The 19,947-nt window shown below is 48.5% G+C and overlaps 1 protein-coding gene across 4 annotated transcripts; it reads left to right on the top strand.

Annotated features, from left to right (window-relative positions):
• Positions 1–442: 442 nt before the first annotated feature.
• Positions 443–19,435, top strand: MOB3C (MOB kinase activator 3C). 4 transcript variants are annotated; one of them, XM_077450722.1, is made up of 4 exons: positions 443–550; positions 4,381–5,678; positions 14,738–14,940; positions 18,630–19,435. In XM_077450722.1, exons 2-4 carry the CDS (start codon positions 5,261–5,263, stop codon positions 18,657–18,659), a joined length of 651 nt encoding a protein of 216 aa, XP_077306848.1. In that variant the 5' UTR covers positions 443–550; positions 4,381–5,260; the 3' UTR covers positions 18,660–19,435. The 4 variants fall into 4 exon arrangements, with proteins under 4 accessions (XP_077306848.1, XP_077306851.1, XP_077306849.1 ...); XM_077450723.1 differs by lacking the exon at positions 443–550 and adding an exon at positions 2,896–3,077; XM_077450724.1 differs by lacking the exon at positions 443–550 and adding an exon at positions 2,896–3,081.
• Positions 19,436–19,947: the final 512 nt, after the last annotated feature.

The raw sequence follows: 19,947 nt of genomic DNA, 5'->3' as shown, positions 1-19,947 counted from the left end.
GTAGTTGGAGGGGGGTGACTAGCTTCACTCTACATAGTTGGAGGGGGTGACTATCTTCACTCTACGTAGTTGGAGGGGGTGACTATCTGCACTGTACGTAGTTGGAGGGGGGGTGACTATCTTCACTCTACATAGTTGGAGGGGGTGACTATCTTCACTCTACATAGTTGGAGGGGGTGACTATCTTCACTCTACATAGTTGGGGGGGGGTGACTATCTTCACTGTACGTAGGTGGAGGGGGGGTGACTAGCTTCACTCTACATAGTTGGGGGGTGTTCTCAGATGATGGTGTCCAGGATCTCCAGCCCGGCCTGCTCGAAGGATGGTGCATAGGCCGGTTGTCAGGCTCCTCATACAAGTTCTGACAAGAAGAGCTGCAGGCAGTCAGGATGTTGTGTTCAGCAGGGTGGGGGGGGTCAGGATGTTGTGCGCAGTTGGGGGGGGGGGGGGGGGGCGGTCAGGATATGATGTCACTAAAAGGGAAAATTCTAAGTTTGTTTAAAGAGAACTTCAGAGCAGAAGAGTGAGCGAGGACGGAGCGACACCGAGGTGAGCCTGACATGTATGACAGCCAGGAGGACAGGGGAAAGCGCTCAGTGACATGAAGGGGGGGGGGGTCATAGGAGATGGGGGTATAAAAGGAGGGGGGGAGTTATAAGAGGAGGGGGGTATAAAAGGAAGGAGGGGGAGTTGAGGTTTTCTGTTTAGACAGCTGCATTCACTCATCTCTATGAACAATATTCTGCTATTTTATACTGGAATCCAAAGACGTGATATCACCAGAAACCAGAACCTCTGCCGATACCTTCAGCACAGACACCACCCCCCAGAGTGTCACACCACTCCATTACTGACACCTGCACCACCCCTGAGAGGACCTCACCACTCCATTACTGACACCTGCACCACCCCTGAGAGGACCTCACCACTCCATTACTGACACCTGCACCACCCCCGAGAGGACCTCACCACTTCATTACTGACACCTGCAACACCCCCAAGAGGACCTCACCAATTCATTACTGATAAGTGAACCCCCCAAGAGGACCTCACCACTCCATTACTGACACCTGAACCCCCAGAGAGGACCTCACCACTTCATTACTGACAAGTGAACCCCCACCCGAGAGGACCTCACCACTCCATTACTGACACCTGCATCCCCCCCCCCCCGAGAGGACCTCACCACTTCATTACTGACACCTGCACCACCCCCAAGAGGACCTCACCAATTCATTACTGATAAGTGAACCCTCCAAGAGGACCTTACCACTCCATTACTGACACCTGCACCACCCCCGAAAGGACCTCACCATTCCATTACTGACACCTGTACCACCCCCGAGAGGACCTCACCACTCAAATACTGACACCTGCACCACCCCCGAAAGGACCTCACCATTCCATTACTGACACCTGTACCACCCCCGAGAGGACCTCACCACTCCATTACTGACACCTGTACCACCCCCCAGAGGACCTCACCACTCCATTACTGACACCTGTACCACCCCCCAGAGGACCTCACCACTCCATTACTGACACCTGTACCACCCCCAAGAGGACCTCACCACTCCATTACTGACACCTGCAACACCCCCAAGAGGACCTCACCAATTCATTACTGATAAGTGAACCCCCCGAGAGGACCTTACCACTCCATTACTGACCCCTGCACCCCCCGAGAGGACCTCACCACTCCATTACTATCACCTGCGCCCCCTGAGAGGACCTCACCACTCCATTACTGACACCTGAACACCCCCCCAAGAGGGCCTCACCACTCCATTACTGACGCCTGCACCCACCGAGAGGACCTCACCACTCCATTACTGATGCCTGTACCCCCCCCCCCCATGCACATGGTTAGATCCCTTTGCTGACTGCTCTTCACTCATTGGTCGGTCATTGTGCGGACTCATGATTGACTGTTCTGAGCTTCATTACAGAGTCATGTGACAGAGGACAGAGGTCTGATGTCAATGCTTTCCTGGTGAGATACCATGGCTGGCTGTGATTGGCTACCAGCATGTATTTGGTTACACACACTGCACAGCTGTAACAATACGGATACATTCGGCTCTTCCACTCCATTACTTCCCATCATTGGGGGTTTAACTGAAATTTTTAAAAATTTCCTTCAGAAAGGGGAAGTTACCACGATTTTCCCATTGTCACCTCACTATGGAAACCCCCATCTGATGCCATCATGATTTATAGAGTAAGTGCTCTTCAAAGTGTCTGTCTGGAGTCAGTGCTTCTCACAGTCTCCCCTTGTGGTTAGTGCTCTTCACAATGTCCCTATGGAGATAAGGACTCAGTGTCCCTGTGGAGGTAAGTGCTCTTCTTAGTGTACCTCTGAAGGTCAGTGCTCTTCTTGGTATCCCTCTGGAGGTAACTGTTGTTATCAGTAGCCCTCTGAAGGTCAGTGCTCCTCATAGTGTCCCCTAAGAGTTGGTGCTCTTCACAATGTCCCTATGGAGATAAGGACTCAGTGTCCCTCTGTAGGTAAGTGTGTCTTCTTAGTGTATCTCTGGAGGTCAGTGTTCTTCTTGGTATCCCCCTGGAGGTAAGTGCTCTTCTTAGTGCACCTCTGAAGGTAGTGCTCTTCCTGGTATCCCTCTGGAGGTAACTGCTGTTATCAGTAGCCCTCTGAAGGTCAGTGCTCCTCATAGTGTCCCCTTGGAGTAAGTGCTCCTCGCAGTGGCGCAGGCAGACATATGGCTGGCTCAGATGGAGAAGCCGCCTTAACATGCACAATGTATATTGGGATTATTAGAAATGGTTTCAGGAACCTTCACATCCAGTTGCTCGGTCTTCATGGCTCCCACGTGACGTTTTCTCAGGTTGCAAGACACAATGGTGTGAGCGGAGGGAAGTGCGGCCTCTCCCCTCTATACAAATACACACAACAGCTGGATGTGCTTCCAGTATCAGAACTCTCCACCTCCTCCTCCTCTGATATCCTGGAAGGTCTCCGCTCTTCCCATAGGCTGTGTCCCGGCCCTGCATTGCCTCTACCTTTTTAGGAACGTTCCTGCAATTTCTGTCCCGGCCCTGCATTGCCTCTGCCTTGGTAGGTATGTTCCTGCAATGTCTGTCCCGGTCCTGCATTGCCTCTGCCTTGGTAGGTATGTTCCTGTAATGTCTGTCCCGGCCCTGCATTGCCTCTGCCTTGGTAGATATGTTCCTGTAATGTCTGTCCCGGCCCTGCATTGCCTCTGCCTTGGTAGGTATGTTCCTGTAATGTCTGTCCCGGCCCTGCATTGCCTCTGCCTTGGTAGATATGTTCCTGTAATGTCTGTCCCGGCCCTGCATTGCCTCTGCCTTGGTAGGAACGTTCCTGCAATGTCTGTCCCGGCCCTGCATTGCTTCTGCCTTGGTAGGAATGTTCCTGTAATGTCTGTCCCGGCCCTGCATTGCCTCTGCCTTGGTAGGTATGTTCCTGTAATGTCTGTCCCGGCCCTGCATTGCCTCTGCCTTGGTAGGTATGTTCCTGTAATGTCTGTCCCGGCCCTGCATTGCCTCTGCCTTGGTAGGTATGTTCCTGTAATGTCTGTCCCGGCCCTGCATTGCCTCTGCCTTGGTAGGTATGTTCCTGTAATGTCTGTCCCGGCCCTGCATTGCCTCTGCCTTGGCATGAATGTTCCTGTAATGTCTACCCCTCAGTGACGGATGAGCCTTTGATGGAGAGGAATGTCTGGGAGGATCCGGTCTGCAAAGTTCTAGGAACATTTTGACCAGGGGGATCAAGGGAGGCATCTGAGATCGAACCCGCATTGGTTTCATGGGGGGGCGGGGGGTTCTCTTCACTTTCTGCCTCTTATACAAAACAGGAAACATGAGGAAATCTCCCCCAAGTAATGGAAGTCCCCCTCAGATAGATTTTAGTGGAGAGAGCAGATCTCTGGTACCTGGGAGGCAGCAGGGTCGCTGGGTGGGTTCAGGCCCACGCACCCACATGGATGAGAGAAACCGATGTGTCGTGCAGCTGCTGCATCCCAATAGATTTCAATGGGACTGCCTGCACAGGGAAAACACCTGTACGGGTAACCATGATGGCCCCCACATTGGCCACACCTTCATACACCACGTGTGATTGTACAATCTCCTCTACCAACAAGAATGATGTGCAGGAGTCCGTCTGATTGAATAGACTAGGTAGGTCCTCATATGACATCGACTGATGAATCTAAAGTTGATTGTATAGTCAAATTGTATCATGTATGGTGACCCTGAAAGACATGAGAAGGATTTGGGAAAGTGACCAATAAAGGTCAAAGCAGAAGTGGGGAGAGATGAATATTCTGCTGAGCAGAGAAATGGCCTCTGAAATCCTTCTATAACAATCTGTATAACCTCCATTCCTTCTCTTTCAGGAATCAGGACACCCCTTGGCACAAACTGTACGGCACCGGGACAAATACCGGACAAGACGGACCGGACCGTTCATCATGAGGAGAAATATCTTCCTACCTGGCCTGTTTCTGAGAGCCATCGTTTCCCATATCATCCTCTGTCCTCAATAACAATTAATCTGATCTCTACAGCCTCTACCACCCACAGCCTCCCCTCTCCTCTTGAACCATCGCTCCTCATTGCTTCTTCTGACCTCCTGAACCATCGCTCCTCACAGCCTCTCGTGACCTCCTGAACCATCACTCCTCACAGCCTCCCCTGTCCTCCTGAACCATCACTCCTCACAGCCTCCCCTGTCCTCCTGAACCATCGCTCCTCATTGCTTCTTCTGACCTCCTGAACCATCGCTCCTCATTGCTTCTTCTGACCTCCTGAACCATCACTCCTCACAGCCTCTCGTGACCTCCTGAACCATCGCTTCTCACAGCCTCTCGTGACCCCCTGAACCATCGCTCCTCACAGCCTCTCGTGACCCCCTGAACCATCGCTCCTCACAGCCTCTCGTGACCTCCTGAACCATCGCTCCTCACAGCCTCTCGTGACCTCCTGAACCATCACTCCTCACAGCCTCTCGTGACCCCCTGAACCATTGTTCCTCACAGCCTCTGCTGTCCTAACCCAGAGCCATTACCTTCCATGGTCCCTCCAGAACCACCATCACTGACTTGTTTCTCCTGTTCTTAAGAGCCACCACCTCCCACCATCCCTTCAGAGCCATCACCCCAGAGTTCCTCCTGTAATCCAGAGCCATCACCTCCCACGGTCCCTCCTGAGCCACCACCCCTCGGAGTCTCTGCTGAACTTTGGGCCCAGACTTTATGGTAGCCGCCACCACTAGTCATGGCTCTATGCCTTACCCAGGTATTTAATAAAGACCGAACATTTCGCCCCAGGAAGAAGTTTGAACCAGGAACTCAGCGCTTTGAACTGTATAAAAAGGCCCAAGCCTCCCTGAAGTCGGGCCTTGACCTGAAGACTGTGGTTCAGCTCCCCCCTGGAGAGAGCATCAATGACTGGATTGCTGTTCATGTTGTGGATTTTTTCAATAGGATAAATCTGATCTATGGGACCATGTCTGAGTTCTGCACAGAGCGGAGCTGCCCGGTCATGTCTGGGGGTCTCAGATATGAATACAGGTGGCAGGATGAGCACAAATTGAAGAAGCCCACAAAACTGTCAGCTCCTTTGTACATGAGCACACTGATGGAGTGGATCGAAACACTGATCAACAATGAAGACATATTTCCAACCAGAACAGGTAGGTGATGATTGGGTAATGGAGAAATATATTGATGTACAGGGGGTCATTCCTGCAGACCATCTATTTTATGGTGGAAACAGGGTGTGCGCACTTGCAAAAAAGCTCCGCCGGTGCTCAGACTCTGGGGCTTTGACACCTTTATAACACATGGATCACAGGAAGGATGGTCAACAGCACTCAAAATAGCATAAAAAAAATAATCTTCCTTTATTGAAAACGCATGTACAAAGGTTGTAAAACAACCAAACGCATTTCGGCCGTCAGGTTGATATGATTCATGATTAGGGCCTGAAGGTAGAAACGCGTTGTTATCCTGAGTGCCGACCATCCTTTCTGTGATCCATCTGCTATAAGGCCTCTGGGAAGTCACTTCTGTGCTGTCCCATATTAGCGCTGCCTACACTGATATCCCTCCCCCCCTCCCTCCAAGACCCCACAGAGTTTTTAGAATAATATTAATCACAAATCTTTATATACAAATGTTTTCCATGGACCAGAACACAAAATTTGTAACAGCACAGAAAATACTGACCTGGCCAGATAGGGAGACCTCTCAGAGAACGTTTCCGCTGCTGCCAGTAAGGTCATTGATCCCAATCTGCAAAAAGACGGGAATGATTTATGAAGACGAGCAAACAAAATCGACTTAACCAATCAGATCCCACGTTTCTCCTCTCTCCATGCTGCGAGGAATCATAAAAGCCGGTCCAAAAATCAGTGTGACCAGAGGCCATGTTGTGCCACGTCCTCCGATGCAAGCTTCTCGTGGACAGGGAAGCCTCTGCTTTGCCCAGTAAAGACCGACGGGCCTAAAATATCTCAGATATGCCCATAGAGTAGGAGGTTCTCTTTAATTCTGTTCTCCTCAGAAGACACTTCTATCAGCCCCTGAAAGTGAGCACAGGAAACCCTGTTTAAAGTGGAGTTATACTGCATGTAAGCTCAACAAACCAAAAACACAAATTCATATTCAAAGCAAACTCCCCCATCTATCCATGTCTCCATCTATCCAGGTCTCTATCTCCATCCATGTCTCCATCCATGTCTCCACCCATCCATGTCTCTATCCATCCATGTTTCCATCATCTATGTCTCCACCCATCTATGTCTCCATCCATCCAGGTCTCTGTCTCCATCCATCCATGTCTCCATCCATCCATGTCTCCACCCATCTATGTCTCCACCCATCCAGGTCTCTATCTCCATCCATGTCTCCATCCATCTATGTCTCTATCCACCCATGTCTCCACCCATCCAGGTCTCTATCTCCATCCATGTCTCCATCCATCTATGTCTCTATCCACCCATGTCTCCACCCATCCAGGTCTCTATCTCCATCCATGTCTCCATCCATCTATGTCTCTATCCACCCATGTCTCCATCCATCCAGGTCTCTGTCTCCATCCATGTTTCCACCCATCCAGGTCTCCACCCATCCATGTTTCCACCCATCCAGGTCTCTATCTCCATCCATGTCTCCATCCATCCATGTCTCAATCCATCCATGTCTCTGTCTCCATCCATGTCTCCACCCATCCATGTCTTTATCCATCCATGTCTCCACTTATGTATGTCTCCATCTCCATCCATGTCTCCACCCATCCATGTCTCCACCTATCCATGTTTCCATCCATCCATGTCTTTATCCATCCATGTCTCCACCTATCCATGTCTCCATCCATCCATGTCTTTATCCATCCATGTCTCCACCTTTCCATGTCTCCACCCATCCATGTCTCCACCTATCCATGTCTCCATCCATCCATGTCTCTGTCTCCATCAATGTCTCCATCCCTCCATGTCTTTATCCATCCATGTCTCCACTTATGTATGTCTCCGTCTCCATCCATCCATGTCTCCACCCATCTATGTCTCCACCTATCCATGTCTCCATCCATCCATGTCTTTATCCATCCATGTCTCCACCTATCTATGTGTCCTTCTCCATTCATGTCTCCACCTATCTATGTCTCTGTCTCCATCCATGTCTCCACCTATCCATGTCTACATCCATCCATGTCTTTATCCATCCATGTCTTTATCCATCCATGTCTCCATCCATCCATGTCTCCATCCATTCATGTCTTTATCCATCCATGTCTCCACCTATCTATGTCTCTGTCTCCATCCATCCATGTCTCCTTCATCCATCCATCTATCCATGTCTCCATCCATTCATATTTCCACCCATCCATGTCTCCATTCATCCATGTCTCCACCCTTCAATGACTCCACCCATCCATGTCTCCTTCATCCATTGATCCATGTCTCCATCCATCTAGGGTTTCTATCCACAGCCTTCTTGAGAAAGGGCAGATGATTCATGTAGCAATTACTTCCTGTGAACCATCTGCCCTTAGCTCAGGCATGCAGGCTGGAGGGTGTGCTTATCTAAGAAAGCCCCTCCTCCCTTGAAGACTCCAGGGGTGTATGCCATCATTTTGGCCTAGGCCAGAAATCAGGAAGACACTAAAATAAAAATATAAAAAGTATAAAATTAGTAAATCTAATCCCCTTTCCTATCTATTACTAACATTAGCAGCATGAGGATTAATAATGGTCAATGTTGATTGAGAGAGTGAAATTCCACTTTAAGCCTAAAGACTGTCTCCTTACCTCCATGTGACAGCTCTGGACCAATCACCAGCCTTGTCATGTGGGAGAAGGGGAGTAAGTCACATGCTCCTCCATACCTGGAAGTACTGTGTATTTTCCTCACTTCCTGTAGCTAAACAGAAAAGCATGCAAGAGGAGGAGAGATGAGAAGGTTCTCAATCTCTTCTGCTGGGGAGGACACTGGCACAAGGGGGGGGGGGGGGGGGACTCCTATTCTAAAGCTGGCAGGTCATTTATTATCCATCAGCTAGTGGATGATGGAATCCTCCCCCCGGGGCATTGTATTCTGAGGGCGATTCTCAGAATACACGGATTGGGGTCTGCAGACAAAGGTTTTCCAGCGTGCCCCTTCAACAGAAGTTGGTCAAATGAGCAAGTTCTGAAACGAGCGCACACAGATCGGAAATGGGACAATTCCTGCTGAACTCATTCTGTCTATGGCCTGTTTTACTTTATGTATCTGACCATGAAAGGAGCTGCAGCCAAACAACGCATTATATAAAGTGCACATGGCTAGGGTTGCCACCTGTCCAGGATTCACCCGGACAGTTCGGGTTTGGAATCATGTGTCCGGGTTTCAGACTGTCTGCAACCAGGACACATTATTTAGACTGGCCTATGGCTTCCCAGCAGGTTTGCTGGCTGCAGTTTTCTAAGCTGAGAGTGTCTGTTACTTTCTTTCACACTCCCCAAAGCCAACATTAACAACCCCCCCTCCAAACACATACAGAAGGGAGAGGAGAGAGGGCTCGATCTGCACCTTTTCCCTCCCACCCCTACCCCTCTTTATCTGCCCCACACTCCAATCCCTGGCACTGGGCCTCAGAAAAGGGAAATTTGGGCCAGAAATTTGAAGTCCAGCAGCCTCAGATCCAACTGGATGAGAGGTGTTGACTGTCAAGAGGTGAGTGAGCTCACCATCCATCTCACCATCCATCTATCTGTGATTGAAGTCTCCCTCCTTCACCCTCTTGCCTCTGAGTAAGTACACTAAGGCAAATCAGGGTTCTCAGAGCACCCTTTATATCAGAGTTCCCCTTTACACCAGAGGCCACAGCCTTTCCCCGTACATCAGAGTCCTCTCCGTACATCAGAGTTCTCAGTGTTCCCCCTTAGATCAGGGTTCCCAGCGCATCCCTTATGTCAGAGTCCCTAGAGTTCTCCCTTACATCAGAGTCTGCAGAGCCCCCCCCCCCCCCCCCGCTTACAGTGAAAGAGAACTCTGCGAGTTCAGATGTAAAGAGGAACTCTGTGGTCTCTGATGTAACAGGGAACTCTTGTTATTAACTTCATATGATTAGAAATGTTATTTAGTAGCAAAATATATGTATAGTTTATACTATAAAAAAAATTGCTGTGCACCGCTAAAGTGTTCGGGTTTGACTTGAAGAAAAGGTGGCAACCCTATCCATGGCCCAGAAAAGGAATACAATCTGAGCAGCATTGTTCTATAGATAAGTCAGAACAACCAATCAGAACCATCATATACTGGCCCTGATTGAAGGCAGACATTAATGGGTAAAGGGGCCCCGTCCCTCGTGTGGTGCACTTTATAGAAGTGACTTTTCTGCTTATTGTGGACTCTGGTACATGAGGGAGGAAATCCCGCCAATCATCGGGAGGGGCGGGGGATGGGACGTTACACCTCCTCTCACAGGGAGCATCAGAAGAACCATCTTCATCATCTTTATCATCATTGTTATGTTCATCAGTCTTTCTCCTCTACTGAGAAAAACCCGAGCAGACATTGTGATAGTGACAGTCGCTCAGGACCTTCCATAGGCAGACAGTCCTGTCTCCTCAGATGTCCTCTAGGCTCCCGCTGGTCCATTATAAGGGGATCCAATACAGCAAAAAATCTTCATTGTTCTCAAATGGAAAACATTTGTTATTTATTAAAATACAACATTTATGTAGCAGAAATTATATTAATATTCCCATTGTATTGATGGGAAGACAATTCTACAACTGCATCCAATTAATGGTTTTGCAGCTTGGAGAGTAACAAGTCCCATATATGGAATCCTAGACAATCCCCGAGAGGCGAGAACTTTCCATTTCTGGGCAGATTTCCTACAGCTGGTAAGGAGAGCTCAGGCTATATTCCTCCCACAGATGTGCGATGGTGGCGCTCACAGTGTCCTGCGTAGTGTAACCCAATGTGAACCAGACGGGGTGATGGGACGGTGTAGAGGCTGCTACACACTGAACAAGGTGGGGTGATGGGACGGTGTAGAGGCTGCTACACACTGAACCAGGTGGGGTGATGGGATGGTGTAGGTGATGCTACACACTGAACACGGTGGGGTGATGGGATGGTGTAGAGCAGCCTTTCTCAATCTTTTCAACACAGAGGAGCCCTTGACATAGTTCTCTGGTCTTGGGGGGGGGGGGGAACCCCCTGCTAAAAATTGGAAATCTACAACTCATGATACAATAGTGTGATGGTCAGTGGGATGAACGGTCCTCACACTTGTGGTCATTGGGAAGAAGAACCTACTTACAGATAGCTAAAAAGATCAATGGTGTCAGTGGGAACTTATCTGAGAGGCAGAAATGGCCCAATGCTGAAGGAACCCCTACAACCTCTGGAGGGACCCTGGTTGAGAATCGCTGGTGTAGAGGCTGCTACACACTAAATCAGGTGGGGTGATGGGACGGTGTAGAACAGGGATATGCAATTAGCGGACCTCCAGCTGTTGCAGAACTACAATTCCCATGAGGCCTAGCAAGACTCTGACAACCACAAGCAGGACACCCAAAGGCAGAGGCATGATGGGACTTGTAGTTTTGCAACAGCTGGAGGTCCACTAATTGCATATCCCTGGTGTAGAGGCTGCTACACACTGAACCAGGTGGGGTGATGGGACGGTGTAGAGGCTGCTACACACTGAACAAGGTGGGGTGATGGGACGGTGTAGGTGATGCTACACACTGAACCAGGTGGGGTGATGGGACGGTGTAGAGGCTGCTACACACTGAATCAGGTGGGGTGATGGGATGGTGTAGGTGATGCTACACACTGAACATGGTGGGGTGATGGGACGGTGTAGGTGATGCTACACACTGAACAAGGTGGGGTGATGGGACGGTGTAGGTGATGCTACACACTGAACATGGTGGGGTGATGGGACGGTGTAGGTGATGCTACACACTGAACAAGGTGGGGTGATGGGACGGTGTAGGTGATGCTAGACACTGAACAAGGTGGGGTGATGGGACGGTGTATGTGATGCTACACACTGAACATGGTGGGGTGATGGGACGGTGTAGGTGATGCTAGACACTGAACAAGGTGGGGTGATGGGACGGTGTAGGTGATGCTAGACACTGAACAAGGTGGGGTGATGGGACGGTGTAGGTGATGCTACACACTGAACATGGTGGGGTGATGGGACGGTGTAGGTGATGCTAGACACTGAACCAGGTGGGGTGATGGGACGGTGTAGAGGCTTCTACACACTGAACTGTCTGGCAGTCCCTGGAGCCTCCAATTAGCTGTCAGGTTGAAATATGTCTGTGCACATTGCATTCTGCAGCAATTAATATTGACGAGACAACAATGAGTCTGTCCCCCGCATGCCAGGGTGCAACAGTAGGTGTTATACTGGACTCTAAACTCTCTTTTTCACATCCAATCACTGTCCAAATCCTTCCGCCTCAAACTCTGCAACACCTCCAAAATACACTCTTCCTAACCAATGACACCACAAAGCTCCTAATCCACTCCCTGGTCATCTCTCACTACCACAACTCCCTCCTCAGTGGCTTACCTTTACATGTTCTGCTCCCCCCTTCAGTCCATCATGAATGCTGCTGCCAGGCTCATCCACCAACCGTTCAGTATCCCCCACCAATCCCTCCACTGGCCTCCATTCAGTGTCCACCACCCCTCTCTACCAATCCCTCCATTGGCCTCCATTCAGTGTCCACCACCCCTCTCTACTGATTCCTCCATTGGCCTCCATTCAGTGTCCACCACCCCTCCCTACCAATCCCGCAACTGGCCTTTATTCAGTGTCCTTCACCCCTTTCTGTCGATCACTCCACTGGCCCCTATTCAGTGTCTTCCACCATTCTATGCTGGTCCCTCAACTGGCCTCACTCAGTGTCCTCCAATCCTCTCTACCAATCCCTCCACTGGCCTCCATTCAGTGTCCTCTACCATTCTATGCTGGTCCCTCCACTCCTCCTTACCAATCCCTCCACTGGCTTCCATTTAGTGTCCTTCACACCCCTCTCTGCTGATCCCTCCACTGGCCTCCACTCAGTGTCCTCCACCCCTCTCTACCAATCCCTCCACTGGCCTCCATTCAGTGTCCTCCACCCCTCTCTACCAATCCCTCCACTGGCCTCCATTCAGTGTCCTCCACCCCTCTCTACCAATCCCTCCACTGATCTCCATTCAGTGTCCTCCACCCCTCTCTACCAATCCCTCCACTGGCCTCCATTCAGTGTCCTCCACCCCTCTCTGTCAATCCCTCCACTGGCCTCCATTCAGTGTCCTCCACCCCTCTCTGTCAATCCCTCCACTGGCTTTTGCTCACCCAACAAATAAAATTCAAAATACTAATAACAACTCCCATGTTCGCCTCCAGGACTTCTCCAGAGCCTTTCCCATCCTCTGGAACTCCCTACCCCAATCTGTCTGACTATCTCCTACTCTATACACTTTAAGGTGATCCCTAAAAGGCCTATCTTGCCCCCACCTAACAACTATACTTTTACTTTCTCCTTCAGCTCATCCCCCACAGTTATTACCTTTTGTATCACTTCCACCTCCCTATTAGATTGTAAGCTCCCGGGTGAAAGGCTCTCCTAACCCTCCTGTATTGTAATTGTACTGTCTGCCTTCACTTTGTAAGCTGTTGGCACTATATAAAACCTGTATAATAATAATGATAAAATGAGATTATCCTGCACAAGATATACAGTGCCTTGAAAAAGTATTCATACCCGTTGAAATGATCCACATTTTGTAATGTTACAACCAAAAAGGTAATTGTGAAGTGGAAGACAAAATGATAAATGATACAAATAAATATGTGAAAAGTGTGGGGGGAGGGGCATTTGTATTCAGCCCCCTTTACTCTGATACCCCTAACTAAAATCTAGTGCAACCATTTGCCTTCAGAAGTCGCCTAATTAGTAAATAGAGTCCACCTGTGTGTAATGTAATCTCAATATAAACACAGCTGTTCTGTGAAGCACTCAGAGGTTTGTTAGAGATTCTTCATGAACAAACAGCATCATGAAGGCCAAGGAACACACCAGACAGGTCAGGGATAAAGTTGTGGAGAAGTTTAAAGCAGGGTTATGTTATAAACAAATATCCCAAGCTTTAAACATCTCACAGATGTGAAAACCTACCAAGACACGGCCGTCCACCTAAACTGACCGGGCCGGGCAAGGAGAGCATTCATCAGAGAAGAGCCAAGAGGCCCATGGTAACTCTGGAGGAGCTGCAGAGATCCACAGCTCAGGGGGGAGAATCTGTCCACAGGACAACTATTAGTCGTCTCTCCACAAATCCGCCCTTTATGGAAGAGTGACAAGAAGAAAGACATTGGAGAAAGAAAGTCATGAGAAGTCCTGTTTGTAGTTTGTGAGAAGCCATGTGGGGGACACAGCAAACATGTGGAAGAAGGTGTGTGGGAGAAAACTAACACTGCCCATCCCCCTGAACACACCATCCCCACCGTGAGACATGGTGGTGGCAGCATCATGTGGTGGGGATGCTTTTCTTCAGCAGGGACAGGGAAGCTGGTCAGAGTTGATGGGAAGATGGATGGAGACAAATACAGGACAATCTTAGAAGAAAACCTGTTAGAGTCTGTAAAAGACCTGAGACCGGGGCGGAGGTTCCCCTTCCAGCAGGACAACGACCCGAAACATCCAGCCAGAGCTACAATGGAATGGTTAGGGATCTCCAAAAAAACGGCCCTCCAACTGTTGCGGAACTACATGTCCCACGAGGCTTTGTAAAACTCTGCCATTCACAGACATAACAAGGCATGATGGGAATTGTAGTTCCTGAAAAACTGGAGGGCCGTAGTTTGGAGACCCCTGGACTCTGGATCAAAGCATATTCATGTGTTAAAGTCCAGACCTAAATCCCATTGAGAATCTGTGGCAAGACTTGAAAATTGCTGATCACAGACGCTCTCCATCAAATCTGACAGAGCTTGAGATATTTTTCAAAAAAGAATGGGCAGAAATGTCCTCTCTAGATGTGCAAAGCTGGTAGAGACATCCCCAAAAAGACTTGTAGAGAAAGGGGGTTCTACAAAGTATTGACTCCGGGGGGCGCCATACAAATGCCCCTCACCCACACTTTTCACATATTTATTTGGAAAACCATTTATCATTTTCCTTCCATTTCACAATGATGAGTTTATTTATGGGGACTGACGTCTTCTCTTTCATGGTCACATTCACAGGGGTCCCTTTCCCGAAGAATTTCCAGCAGGTGTGTACGAAAATCCTGACCCGACTTTTCCGCGTCTTCGTCCACGTCTACATCCATCACTTCGACGCCATTATCAGCGTGGGAGCCGAGGCGCACGTCAACACCTGCTACAAACACTTCTACTATTTCATCACCGAGTTCAGCCTGATCGATCACCGGGAGCTGGAGCCGCTGGTAAGTCGTGCCGCCTCAAGGACGATTCCACCGCGCTGACAGCAGATCTGACGTGGCAGCTCCTCCCATGGAGGACTGTGGTGCATGGTGGGACACGTCTACCTTCAGATTGGACAATCTCCTTCACATCTCCCAGGTAGTGAAAGGGCCAATCCGATTGGATTTCAACTGAGGATTGCGTAGACCAGTGATTTTCAACCAGGGTTCTGTGGAATCCTAGGGTTCCTCCAGAGGTTGTAGGGGTTCCTCCAGAGGTTGTAGGGGTTCCTTCAGCATTGGGCAATTTCTGCCTCTCAGATAAGTTCCCACTCACACCATTGATCTTTTTAGCTCTCTGTAAGGAGGTAATTCTTCCCAATGACCACAAGTGTAAGGACCGTTCATCCCACTGACCATCACACTAATGTATCAGGAGTTGTAGATTTCTCATTTTTAGCAGGGGGTTCCCCGAGACCGGAGAACTATTTCAAGGGTTCCTCTGTGCTGAGAAGGTTGAGAAAGGCTGCCATAGACTCACACAAGGGGATTGTACAATCAGATTATATTAATATCTTAAAGTGCAGCGCAATACAATTATAAATATGTATGAAAAAATCATCACTTAACATAAACAAATAATATTCCCCAATCTCATATATGGTGAAAGTACCCCAGAAAACCCCCATAATATACTAATGAGATCACAAGAAAACAATACGGAGTGCTAATCCTATACATGGAGATCATATCCCCCCTTATGCATTTATACATGGATATCATATCCCCCCCCTTATATATTTATACATGGATATCATATCCCCCTATATGTATTTATACATGGATATCATACCCCCTTATATATTTATACATGGAGATCATATCCCCCTTATGTATTTATACATGGAGATCATATCCCCCTTATATATTTATACATGGAGATCATATCCCCCCTTATGTATTTATACATGGAGATCATATCCCCCTATATGTATTTATACATGGATATCATACCCCCCTTATGTATTTATACATGGAGATCATATCCCCCCTTATGTATTTATACATGAAGATCATATCCCCCTTATGTATTTATACATGGAGATCATATCCCCCCCTTATGTATTTATACATGGAGATCATATCCCCCCTTATGTATTTATACATGTTGATCATATCCCCCCTTATGTATTTATACATGGAGCTCATATCCCCCCTTATGTATTTATACATGGAGATCATATCCCCCCTTATGTATTTATACATGTTGATCATATCCCCCCTTATGTATTTATACATGGAGCTCATATCCCCCCTTATGTATTTATACATGGAGCTCATATCCCCCCTTATGTATTTATACATGGAGATCATATCCCCCTTATGTATTTATACATGGAGATCATATCCCCCTTATGTATTTATATATGGAGATCATATCCCCCCTTATGTATTTATACATGGAGATCATATCCCCCTTATGTATTTATATATGGAGATCATATCCCCCCTTATGTATTTATATATGGAGATCATATCCCCCCTTATGTATTTATATATGGTGATCATATCCCCCTTATGTATTTATACACGGAGATCATATCCCCCTTTTGTATTTATATATGGAGATCATATCCCCCCTTATGTATTTATACATGGAGATCATATCCCCCCTTATGTATTTATACATGGAGATCATATCCCCCCTTATGTATTTATATATGGTGATCATACCCTCCCTTATGTATTTATATATGGTGATCATATCCCCCCTTATGTATTTATATATGGTGATCATATCCCCTTATGTATTTATATATGGTGATCATATCCCCCCTTATGTATTTATATATGGTGATCATATCCCCCCTTATGTATTTATACATGGAGATCATATCCCCCTTATGTATTTATATATGGAGATCATATCCCCCTTATGTATTTATATATGGTGATCATATCCCCCCTTATGTATTTATATATGGTGATCATATCCCCCCTTAACCTCTTTTTCTCAAGAGAGAATGAATTCAGTCACTTGGTTTATGAATGTATTCAGTGATGTGTGGATCTGGGGACACGGGTGACATTGTGTGTACACAGTGCAGCACTCTCTGCATGTTTCCATCTCCTGAAAGATTTCATCATCACCCACACGTCGTCACTCACCTCGCTCTGCTCCGGGCCCCACACAGGTGTGATTGGTGAATAATAAGGGCGGCACGCACACTCACGGGGCCCGCGTGTCAGGACGGGATTACATCATCCTCACTATCAATAACACCATGACTCAGCCGACTTATCAGATGTCCCGTGTGTCACCGGGAAATCCAACCTGAATAACCCATCCCCCAACATACAGGCCACTCAGGGGCCCCACGGAGAAATCCTGAGTACGTACAGGACACTCAGGGGCCCCATAAATCCCCAGTACATACAGACCGCTCAGGGGCCCCATAAATCCATAGTGCATACAGGCCACTCAGGGGCCCCACGGAGAAATCCTGAGTATGTACAGGACAGTCAGGGGCCCCATAAATCCCCAGTACATACAGACTGCTCAGGGGCCCCATAAATCCTCAGTACATACAGACCGCTTAGGGGCCCCATAAATCCTCAGTACATACAGACCGCTCAGGGGCCCCATAGATAAATCCTGAGTACAGGAATACAAGGGACTGACACACAGACCACTCAGGGGTCCTCGGAGATAAATCCTCAGTAGAGGAATACGAGGGACTGACATACAGACCGCTTATGGGCCCCCCGGAGATAAATCTTTAGTACAGGAATATGAGGGACTGACATACAGACTGCTCAGGGACCCCATAGACAAATCCCGAGTACAGGAGTACGAGGGACTGACATACAGACTGCTCAGGTCCCCATAGACAAATCCCGAGTACAGGAATACGAGGGACTGACATATAGACTGCTCAGGGGCCCCATAGACAAATCCCGAGTACAGGAGTACGAGGGACTGACATACAGACTGCTCAGGGGCCCCATAGATAAATCCTGAGTACAGGAATACAAGGGACTGACACACAGACCACTCAGGGGTCCTCAGAGATAAATCCTCAGTAGAGGAATACGAGGGACTGACATACAGACCGCTTATGGGCCCCCCGGAGATAAATCTTTAGTACAGGAATATGAGGGACTGACATACAGACTGCTCAGGGACCCCATAGACAAATCCCGAGTACAGGAATACGAGGGACTGACATATAGACTGCTCAGGGGCCCCATAGACAAATCCCGAGTACAGGAGTACGAGGGACTGACATACAGACTGCTCAGGGGCCCCATAGACAAATCCCGAGTACAGGAGTACGAGGGACTGACATACAGACTGCTCAGGTCCCCATAGATAAATCCCTAGTACAGGAATAAAAGGGACTGATCAGTTGCTATGGGTAACAAAGGTAGATGTGGACCACCCACTATAGGGACCTGAGGGACACCTCTGAGGAATAAGGCCCAACGTTCCTCAGTTCTGATGGGACTTTCTGACTATAGAGGTACAGCCGCCCCCCAGCATGGAAGTTTCTGGACAGTCAGAACCAGTATATGGTGTTCCTCTGGGATCTTCTGAGAATTGGACTCATCTGATCCCATACATTTCTCTTCCCAGAATAGAATGCTCTAGAATGTTCTCTGCCCACCAACCCTGAAAATACAAATAATTCCAGAGACTTTTCTTTCTACAGAGAGAGATGACGGAGAAAATCTGCCACTGACGCCACCTCCAGGATGACCATTTTGTATCGTGGAATATTCCAGAAGGTTGAGCCTCCAATGTGGACTCCATACAGTCTGGCTGATGACACCAGCATCCTGATGGCCCCATATCCTGGAAGGTTGGGCCTCCACTATGGGCTCTATACAGACTGACCGGTGACTCCTATGTCTGATGGCTCTCTATTCTGGAAGGCCGGGTCTCCAATGTGGACTTCATACTGCCCGGCTGATGACTCTATATCCTGGTTGGGTCTCCACTGTGAACTCTATACAGCCTGGCTGATGACACCAGCATCGGATGGCTCTCTGTTCCAGAAGGTTGGGCCTCCAATGTGGACTCTATATGGCCTGGATGATGACACCAGCATGTGATGGCTCCCAATTCGAGAAGGTTGGGCCTCCAATGTGGACTCTATATGGCCTGGCTGATGACCCCAGCACCTGATGGCTCCCAATTCCAGAAGGTTGGGCCTTCAATGTGGACTCTATATGGCCTGGATGATGACACCAGCGTGTGATGGCTCCCAATTCGAGAAGGTTGGGTCTCCAATGTGGACTCTATATGGCCTGGCTGATGACCCCAGCGCCTGATGGCTCCCAATTCCACAAGGTTGGGCCTCCAATGTGGACTCCATGCTCCCCTGGCTGGTACCGCGAGCATCTGATGGCTCTATAAAGGATCCTATCTATTAGTTCTCTTGTCACAGAAAGGAAAGGAAGCCTACTGAGAGAAGACCAGCAATGGAAGGGTTATTCATTGATTATCAGAGAGAATGTAGGACTGAAGGGAAGATTGTGTTTTTATATTAAATAATATTGTATATACACGCCTCAAATTAGTACTCCATTCAAATGGTATATTCACAGAGTGGAGTGTCCTCCTGACATACCAACATTCCACCAAGTCCTGGTAGATAAGGAGATGTGTTCCCCATCTCATAGGGTTTTGTTGAAAGCAGAAATAATGTCCATCGCAGTTGTGTATGGGGTGTGTAGCTACAGACTAGTCAGGGCCGCCATGTTGACCTGTGTCCACAGCCAAATGTGCCTACAATGGTCACGTGAACATCAGAACTGGACCACAGAGCAATGGAAAAGGTGGCCTGGCTGGATGAATCACGTTTTCTGTTGCATCTCGTGGATGACAGGGTGGGTGTGGGTGGGTCACTTACCTGGGGAAGAGATGGCACCAGGATGCAGTATGGCAAGAAGTCGGAAAAGGCAGTATGAGGCTTTGGTCAATGTTCTGCTGGGACACCTTGGTTCTGCCATTCATGTGGATGGCAC

Source organism: Lithobates pipiens, unplaced genomic scaffold (genome assembly GCF_037356315.1).
Source record: "Lithobates pipiens isolate NorthernLeopardFrog02 unplaced genomic scaffold, aLitPip1_a1.2 Scaffold_23, whole genome shotgun sequence".
NCBI lineage: Eukaryota > Metazoa > Chordata > Amphibia > Anura > Ranidae > Lithobates > Lithobates pipiens.
This window is presented reverse-complemented; position numbering and strand designations above follow the sequence as displayed.

Coding starts and splice junctions, on each gene's coding strand:
- MOB3C (XM_077450722.1), top strand. CDS start 5,261: ATGGCTCTATGCCTTACCCAGGTATTTAATAAAGACCGAACATTTCGC. Junction 5,679..14,737: donor CATATTTCCAACCAGAACAG/GTAGGTGATGAT, acceptor TCACATTCACAG/GGGTCCCTTTCCCGAAGAAT. Junction 14,941..18,629: donor ACCGGGAGCTGGAGCCGCTG/GTAAGTCGTGCC, acceptor TTCTTTCTACAG/AGAGAGATGACGGAGAAAAT.